This window comes from Aphanomyces astaci (assembly GCF_000520075.1).
Source record: "Aphanomyces astaci strain APO3 unplaced genomic scaffold supercont1.35, whole genome shotgun sequence".
NCBI lineage: Eukaryota > Oomycota > Saprolegniomycetes > Saprolegniales > Verrucalvaceae > Aphanomyces > Aphanomyces astaci.
The window spans coordinates 526,450-535,252 of record NW_009798298.1 but is presented as its reverse complement, the minus strand read 5'-3'; the positions used below and the strand labels follow the sequence as shown (position 1 = coordinate 535,252).

The 8,803-nt window shown below is 48.4% G+C and overlaps 2 protein-coding genes across 2 annotated transcripts; both read right to left on the bottom strand.

Moving 5' to 3' along the window:
- Nucleotides 1-891: 891 nt before the first annotated feature.
- On the bottom strand, nucleotides 892-4,077 carry H257_11757 (hypothetical protein). The gene is made up of 14 exons (XM_009838778.1): nucleotides 3,461-4,077; nucleotides 3,264-3,407; nucleotides 3,074-3,202; nucleotides 2,863-2,991; nucleotides 2,660-2,802; nucleotides 2,309-2,597; nucleotides 2,142-2,222; nucleotides 1,970-2,071; nucleotides 1,683-1,898; nucleotides 1,560-1,607; nucleotides 1,403-1,498; nucleotides 1,197-1,263; nucleotides 979-1,097; nucleotides 892-927 (listed from the first exon to the last, which is right to left on the bottom strand). The coding sequence occupies exons 1-14, from the start codon at nucleotides 4,040-4,042 to the stop codon at nucleotides 904-906; spliced, it is 2,169 nt and encodes a 722-aa protein (XP_009837080.1). The 5' UTR covers nucleotides 4,043-4,077; the 3' UTR covers nucleotides 892-903.
- A 1,665-nt stretch (nucleotides 4,078-5,742) lies between these two features.
- H257_11756 (hypothetical protein) lies at nucleotides 5,743-7,491 on the bottom strand (the record flags this gene model as incomplete). The annotated part of the gene is made up of 1 exon (XM_009838777.1): nucleotides 5,743-7,491. One exon carries the CDS (start codon nucleotides 7,489-7,491, stop codon nucleotides 5,743-5,745), a length of 1,749 nt encoding a protein of 582 aa, XP_009837079.1.
- Nucleotides 7,492-8,803: the final 1,312 nt, after the last annotated feature.

Sequence of the window (8,803 nt, the reverse complement as noted above, 5' to 3'; positions counted from 1 at the left end):
GACCAAACCGATCCGCAATCGATCTGATTGGTTGAATTTCATTGAGAAGGTTTTGATTGGCTAATAATTTTGAGCTCATCTGAGGTAGCCAATCAAATCGATTTAAATTCCAACGAGAAACCACGCCACAACACGAAATTTCACTCGAAAATACAATATATATATATGTAATACTAACTTTACCAGTACCTGAAGGACGCGCGCGGCGGCTTCTGCGCGGCTTTCCCGCCGCCGGACAAGAAATCGACGTGCGGTAGCTTGGATTAACTCCACTTTTCGCATCAACTTGAGACGTTTGTGGGCATTCCACCGTTGGCGCATTCGAAACTGTAGCTGCTTGAGGGCTCCCAGCATGCGCTGATACCGAGTCGTCATGACATGTCTGCGGAAGCTGGCTTGGATCACAGTGGCTGCCCACGTTTGACTACGATAGCGAATGCACAGCGCCTTTTGTTTCCACTGGCGCTGGATGACGCTGGCATGTGTGGCCAAGAGGTTCCTCTTGGATTGAGCTTTGATTCGTCGCCATCGTTGCTACAGTGTCACAGTTAGTAGTCAGGTATTACAGTGAAATCTTTGGATACAAGTCGACCGTTCGCGTTGCTCGTTCTCGCACAAGTTGCAGACGAACAAAGTATACCTGGATGCGTGCCACGTGGCAGTTCAGACGGGCCATCGTTTGAGCTCGGATGGTGTTGATCGCTTGAATGGCAACGTGTTTAAAGAACACAAACCGCGAGCCCAATTGCACGCATAGCGACTTCTACTCGACACATGGTTGGTCACTAAAGCCAGGGAATTATATATATGTAGATGTTGTACATTCACATGGAGAAGATTCGGGTGGACCCAAAGGCGATTCAGAAACAGGTCGCACCGCCGACGTGCAGTCAGCGGACGTTCCTAAGCGACGAGATCCGACGGTTGCTAGCAAGTTACGACGACGGCGACGACGAGGGGAAGGAGGACGTGACGCACCATAGCCATCAATCGAGGGTGGGTAAACGCTTCGACACACAAATACTGGTCGAGGAACTCTGCATATGTCGCGCGGTAGCTGTACCCGTCCGTCCGCAGCAGCAGAGTGTGCAATATATCTACAATAGATGACAATTATCAATAGATAGTTAATAGAAATACAAGTTAGACAAGCTAGACTTAGCCCCAATTATCATATATGATCAACATCTTCCTACCATGACGCTGGAGCTGCTGTTGGACGACGTTATAATCAAACACATGTCGTGCCTTGGTCGTGTTGGTCTAAAGCAACATATTGTTATCTTGGATAGTTAATACTTCGAAGTAATAGACATTATATATATATATATATATATATATATATATATATTCACATTCATTGGAGGTATGATTCATAGTATATATTTATTCATAGTACTACCTTGATGCACTGAACAAAATGGGGTTCCGATTTACACAGCGACAGCAAGAGCCGCTCGACGTCTGCACATGCACGTGAGGACCGAGTCGTTGGGGGCTACATATAGAGCCCAAATATTAGACTGGACGCTTCAGCCATACGAGAATGGAAGGTGTACCTGCAGTTGCTGCTGGCTTTGAGAGAAGTCCTTGGAGGTTACATCGCCCTAGAACATAGGTGGTAGGGGTGTTAAAAGTCGACCAGAAATTGCTGTAGAAACGACTGTGGAAATACAGCGTACTGGACAAACAATCGCGACGATAATTGGATCAATCGACAGCTTGAACGCTCGGGTCCATTCGCAAGGCAGTGACGTGGCAGCATGGTACGCTTGGTAAAAGTCCGCCGCAGAATACTCGACATCCGCTGAAGTGTGTTGAATCACAAACGAATATGGCAATTCGGACGACGGTTTGAAGTACGGCGACTGGGTGTGGTGGAATCGGGCCGTGAGTTTCTAAAAAATAGGGGTTATTCCCTTGAATATTTTTCCTCATATTTCCATATCGTTTCACAGGAATAGTGTACCTCAACCAGCTCGGTTTTGGTGTCCGAGGCCGTATCACAAGACATTTCGCCCAACACTTGCAAAATGCTGCTAGCCTTGGCATCCAGCAAATCCACAAGTCGCTACCATCATTTAGTGTTATGTGGCTGGCGTCCATATGATCATCACGGAATAACCATTGCAGGTTTTTACTTGGTTGTCGTAGAAGGGCACACGGCGCACACCAGTCAAGGCTTCGGTAGCGTAAATGCGATATTCAAGCTTGAATATGTACTATTGGATCATTGGAATCATCACGCATCCACGGATAGTAGGATATGTTAGGACCACAATTGCTCGAATCAAACTTGTACACCTACCTGCGTGAAAAATTGGGTCAATTTTTCGTCGGCGTAGTTGATGCAAAACGAATCAAATGAATGGGTGGAGCTGAGAGCCTCAAACCCGGGCATGTCGACAATGTCAATCGACTTGACCGTCAACTGGTTGTCGATTTCGAGGACGGTGTTGATGGACTTTAATACGTAGCCAACCACTCGAATGTACAGCACACGACACACTTCGAGCAAGGAAGCGCCACTCTTGGGTTTAAAGTTGTCGCAAAGGGTCCCAACAGGGACCCCCACCCATTCCTCGGCTTGATTGAGTCTATTTTTTGGCAAAACATGAGCCATTTAACACGAATACAAAAATAATATCATCGAACTTACTCTAGCCGTGTGTCGTCGATTCCTTCACCGACGGCGCGCTCGTTGTCGTTGGTGGATAGTCGTGTTAAGAGGACGATAGCTTCCAATAGCTTAAACACTGACGAAATCACACTCGGCGATAAGTGCAAGGTGGCCATGGCAGTCTGATAGTATGGAGTGAATTGTTATAAATTTGAAGTATTTTACATCAATTAGATCCATACCTTGAGCTGGCCCAGCGTATCGTTGTTGTTCGAGTGCTGCTCTACGAATTGTTCGTCTTGCTTGCGATGTGTTTGGTGCAGGAGATGCAAAACGTGGAAAGCGGTGGTGTTGCCGGACTTGGTGAGTGTCTACAAGGAAATGGCAAGTGTCATTGGCGGGAAGGGTATAGTTTACTACTTCTACTATTACTACAGTACTACCACTACATACGTGAAACCCAGTAATGCGGCTCGACTCGACTTGAAAGCATTGAATAGTCGCAGCAACCAATGCGTTTTGGCTGTCCAACCCAACCTTGACCACCCTTCCAAACCGCGACGACTCGGTGTTTGCATCCGTCTACAACACAGTCAGACTGATGGTCAGGTTTTGGTGTCCTGAAGGATGTAAGTTCGCGTACAGCAGCATTGCTAAATGCGTCCAGTATCGTCATGGCAGCCAACAATTTCGACCCCAACGACAGCGGGGATGTAATGCCCTCAGTCATCGCGACACTAGTAACATTGACGTGGTTCTTGGTTGGGGATGATGGCTCCACCAAATGCTAAAGAGAAATGAGTACAAGTAGTAGAGGTAGCTGGTATCGAAGGGGCGTACGTGAAGGATAGCATTGGCGATATACGACTTGCCTGACCCGCTGTCCCCCAAGAGCAGGACGCTGTGGTGGTAGGTACCTCCCCCAGCAACGGCAGGAGTCATTTTCCTCAACGCCCCCTTCAACATTGCCCGGAGGGGCTCGTAGTTTTGAGTAGTAACGTCACATTGCCCTTTGCTCATTCCCCAAGGGTTCAACGCCAGCAAGATATTGTCGACATGCGTAAACATGTTTTTGGCCATAAAGCGAGTATACAACGCGTGCAAAATGCACGGGTTGTTGATATGTGTCAAGTTGACGAGATTGTCGACCCCATTATCTGGTTCGTCTTCTTCCCTGGGCCACACTCGATCTCGAGACAGCTCGAGGTTCATGGTCGCGCCATTTACGGTCGTTTGGACATACACAACGTTGTGGGGTGGTGCACTGTCGACGCCACTTTGTGGGGGCACCAGATGAGCTTTCACATACCGCGGCAACGCGCTGCCGATGACGAAATCGGGGTTTTCGATCCACACTGGCTCTGCACCAAGGTGCACCGGGTAGCTCAGTCGTAGAGATGACGATGAACGATAAAGGGCCATGCTAATTGGATGGCCCAATCCTCAATGGAGCGAGTTCCTATGAATGCTGAAACCGCCCAGTTCTGCTGGCGCCAGTTACAGCGGTTACGACGAGGAAAACAGGACATTTCGAAGGGTGTAACCAACACGCACTAGGGGGGTGCGCCAAGAATTGCCAGCAAATCCACATGAGGCGAGTAGTAAGCGACAAATAGTCTAAAAGATACTAGTACAAAGGAAGTCGCAGCAATGTACAGCGGTAATAATAGTCTTTACTGTTAATATATCTGATTTTTTTAGTTGGTGGTGAAGTGATTCGTGTACCGCAAAATTGGCGCTGCCGTGCCAACACTGGCCGAGAAGATGGGCATGGAATGAAAACTACAGTTAAGGACCGACAGTGTCCGAGGCTTGTGCAACGACAAAGGATTGTGCACTAACGGGGATTTCCTATCGATTCTCCTCGTCCGAAACGCGAAAAGTTACGTGGCCAGTTCAACGGTTGCTAGGAACGCGACAGTGCCTATCGACAGCAAGCTTCTCCATTTGAGAGCTAAATTCGCCACTTCAGATGTCAACTCGTCGACCTTTTTCGCCAGAGTTATGAATATTCTGATGCTATAAATGATAATATTTTTTTGATAGTTGTACTACGTAGTATATGGTTTTAGAAGAAGATTTAGATAAAGGTCAATTTCGTTTATTAGATGTTGATAATTTAGAAAATTATTTAAGGACCTTAGCGTTCAATCTGGGCTATTTCCCTCTCGACAATGGACCTTGCTGTTAGCGCCAATGTCTGTCTATTTAAATACTAATTTTTGTATTCTTTAAAAACAGTAGAATTTTTTAGTTCTTTTGCTACTATTATTTCTATTTTACAAAATTATACTTTTATATTTTGTATCCGCGACGCTGTGTACAAACACCAAGGAATAGTACTTTGCCGTTGCACAGGCCTCGGCCACTATCGGTCCTTGCTTGTAGTTTCCATTCCATGCCCATTATGTTCGGCCAGTGCTCACATGGCATGGGGTTACATGAATCGCTTGACCAAGGTGCTAGACGGACATCGCGCGCCGCGAATTATTGTACTTGAAGTGTAGTAGTATTTAGATCAGTTGCCTACTCGTGTACCTAATGTCTAGATGCCAACGTTCGTGGCTGTCGCCCCAGGTGCACCAGTGATTACTAGTGGTTTGAGCCATTTCGCCCTTGGGTACTAGTACAACAGTACGTGCTAACGAAGTGGATATAGGGTTCCCCGTGGTACATGCCCCATTACAGTAAATTGACCCCAAGTATTCCCGGGCTTCAAGAGATCCAGCGCAACATACTTGACACAAACACATTATCACTACGATTGAAAGCAATTGAAGCCACGGCAAAACATAGTGGTCATTCTTAGCCTCTACAACGTCCGCTCCAAGTCCAACCATTCGTGTATATGATAGGCTCGCATTACTTGTAGTGCCGCCGACCTCGATGCCGTGACCTACAGTGTAGCAACAACGAATGCCGACTTGTCGAAAGCTATCATTGAACGACAGTGCAAAATTGCAACGAGTCTGAATCATCATTACGTTGTCATAAAATATAAATCGTGATGTTGGTACGAAGACTACTACTACATACTGTACTGTATTGTACTACAAACAACGCATCAACAAGTACATATAGGTAAAACCTCGTCAAAGATGAGTTGCGAAACCTCTCTAATATTACACGCGGAGGTCGGCTTGGACTTCAAATGTTTCGTCGATCTGGTCGGCCAAGATGCACTTGACCATGGCATTGCCATTCACGTTGAGCATCGTGGAGATGCGATCGAGGAGGAAATCTGCCGTGACAATCAGCGAAAACGCGGGGGGGAGGTCGGCGGACGGAAAGCATGTCTTCCACAGCGTCATGATGTATACGAGGGCGGCGTTGGGCACGGGGGCGGTGCCCATGCACCCGAGCAGACTCACAAAGAAGATGATCACGTATCGCGTGGGGGTGAGTTGGTCCCCCAAGCCCGACATGGTTGCCATAAATACCACCGCCAACGGGTAGTAAATACCCGACGCGTTCAAGTTCACGGGGGTGCCAAACGGCATGGCGATATGCGACAGCGTCCGGCTGACCTTGGCGCGTTGGATGCACTCTATGGCCACAGGAAGGGTCGCCATGGACGACGAACACCCAAACGCAAACACGAAGGCGGGAATGAGCTGCTGGAGGTACTTGTACGGGTTGGCTTTGGTGTAAACGTACATGAGAAGGGGGAGTACGACGAGGGCATGGGAGATGGCGCCGATCACAAACGAGAGCAAGAGGTATGCCAGTTGGGACATGACTTCGCTCAGGTCTTGCGTGTCAAACTTGGCGATGCCCCCTGCCATGAGGAACACGACCGCCACAGGGGTGATGGTGAGCAATCCATTGAGCAGCAGAATGAAAATGTTGCGCAGTTGCCGGACAATGCCCAGCACCAAGTTGTCGTTGGCTGGAGCCGAGTGGGCAAGCGCGACCCCCAGGGGGATCGAAAACATCACAATGCTCAAAAGCGAACCATCCACGAAGGATTCAAAGATATTGACTGGGATGAGTAAGTTGCAAATGCCCACGATTTGGTCCACGAGGCTGAGCTGCGTCCCCAACGACGACGACGACGAAACGTTGGACGTGGTCATGGTGTGGTTGGCAGCAAGAAACAGCAGTGCCGACGCATTCGCAGCAGATTCGACACACCCCAACGAACCATCGGCCAGCGCCGCCAGCAACTTCCCGTTTGTGCATTGCAACGTTACGTTGAATGAAGCCCCGGTAGTGGTCCCCCCATCCCCCGACGTGCCCGTGATTCGGGTTGCTTGGGGGACAAAGTACTCTTTGAACAGCAGCGCCAGCAGCGTACCCTGCACGGTCGAGAGCACGGACGACGCCACGTACGGCAACAACGTCCTGCACCGCATGATGGACGACCGCCCCAGCGTCACCGTCTCCGTCACGACGATCGTCATGACGCAAAACACCAACGGCACGATGAGGCATCGCAGCGCCCGCACAAACAAGTCGCCTGGAAGCGCTAGCGTTTTCTGCATCTCGACGCCAATGTGCAAGTAGTACAGGCCAAACCCGAGCCCAATGCCCACGAACGCCCCCACGACCACGTAAAACGATTGAAACATGGGGGCCGTGAACCCATTCAGCTTGGGTTTCGTCGACCCGGGCGTCGTGTCGGGGTTGTTTTCGAGCACCGGCGTCTCAAAGCACGAGTCGTACGCGTTGGACGACAACACGTTGGCCGATTCGGGAGGTTGCGACGACGTAAAATTGGTGCGGACGTTGCCGGCGCTCTTGTTGCTCAAGCTCGGCTTGGATGACGACGGATTCGACTTGTATGAAAACCGACGGGGCCGCGGACTTTCTTCAAAGAGAAATATGCCTTTCTTGGACGGTGGGTCCGGGTGGGTTGTGTTAGGCTCCATGTACTGTGTGGAGGAGGAGTTAGAAACGATGAATGGCCTGTGTTGAATGCAGTGTTGCCTAATGTAAGCAAGCTCATATGTACAGGGTGTACATATGACTTGATGCGGGACATGTGGCACAGCATATGGCAGAAGCCAACCCAAGTGAACACCATGTGGAAACAGGGGGAAGGACGATTAATATGACTGTAACCCCCACCAAATGTTGAGGATTTGTAGGGAAGTGGAGGGCGATTTCACGGCGGCTGTCGTGTGCGACAAGAAGGTGACAACCCAAATGTGAGCTCTAGAGTGGTATTGCTTGTGCTAACTTGTTCTTGCGACTTTCTTGAGCCTGGAAATCTTGATGACTTGTTGCTTTAAGCTTATTGGACATCAAATGCTGACTCCACAATAATAGTTGAGAGATACGTTCGGATTATACGATTTCTGGGCGGACGGAGGGCGTTAATTCCCTCATTTGACCAGTCCCACTGTGTTTCTCAGAAAACACTGCAAATTGTATGTTTATATGGGAATTAGTATACTCTGACCACCACACCTGGTACGAGGGGTTAAGTGCATCTGAGGCAGCTGTGAGTGGTTAACAATAGCTAGCCACTGGCGATGCAGTTAACCCCGGGGATATTTGGCATCGTTTGTATTCATCGGGGGCAGGACGGAGTCCTGGGTTACAGGGCTACGATCGAAAAAGTAATCCTCCGGATTGGATAATTCCCTCATTGAAAAAACAGCATTTCGGTTTTACTGTTAATGAGGGATTTATTCTAACAAGCGATTTACCCTCATCCATCAAAACTGACGTCACATTTTCAATATGAAGTTGCACAAATGAACATGCAGTTGTGGCAGGAATGAGGACTAATTCCCTGAGAGCAACCGTGATATGTACTGTTGCTTTCGTAATCATTTCCAGTACTATTAGTCGGAACCCCTTGCGTTTGCATACATTCCTGGGGTTAACAGTTGCATATTAGTGGTAACGTTAACATTAGCGATATCTGACCTACTAGCAATCACGAAACGTTTTTGTTTCGTAAATCACTTGTATCTAATTCCTGCTATCTTGAAATTTGTATGCGATTGCTTGTATCTTAGATATATGGTGATTTACGAAACAATCACGAAACATGCATACTATTAGTAGTACTACGTAATTTACTGTGGACAGATATCACAGCACAGACGCTGCTACACGTACCTCCTCCACCAGCATAGAGTGGTGGTACAACCAGCATAACAGCGGCGGTACGTTGGTTTTCGTTCATGGAAATGCTCGACTAGCACTTCAAGATGGGCCAAGTGGTCCCGA

Bases quoted from the DNA above. Each gene is read 5' to 3' on its own strand.
- H257_11757 (XM_009838778.1), bottom strand. From the start codon at position 4,042: ATGGCCCTTTATCGTTCATCGTCATCTCTACGACTGAGCTACCCGGTG. The intron at 2,992-3,073 runs GTATGTAGTGGT...ATTTCCTTGTAG, and splicing joins GCCGCATTACTGGGTTTCAC to ACACTCACCAAGTCCGGCAA. The intron at 2,072-2,141 runs GTAAAAACCTGC...AAATGATGGTAG, and splicing joins TGCCCTTCTACGACAACCAA to CGACTTGTGGATTTGCTGGA.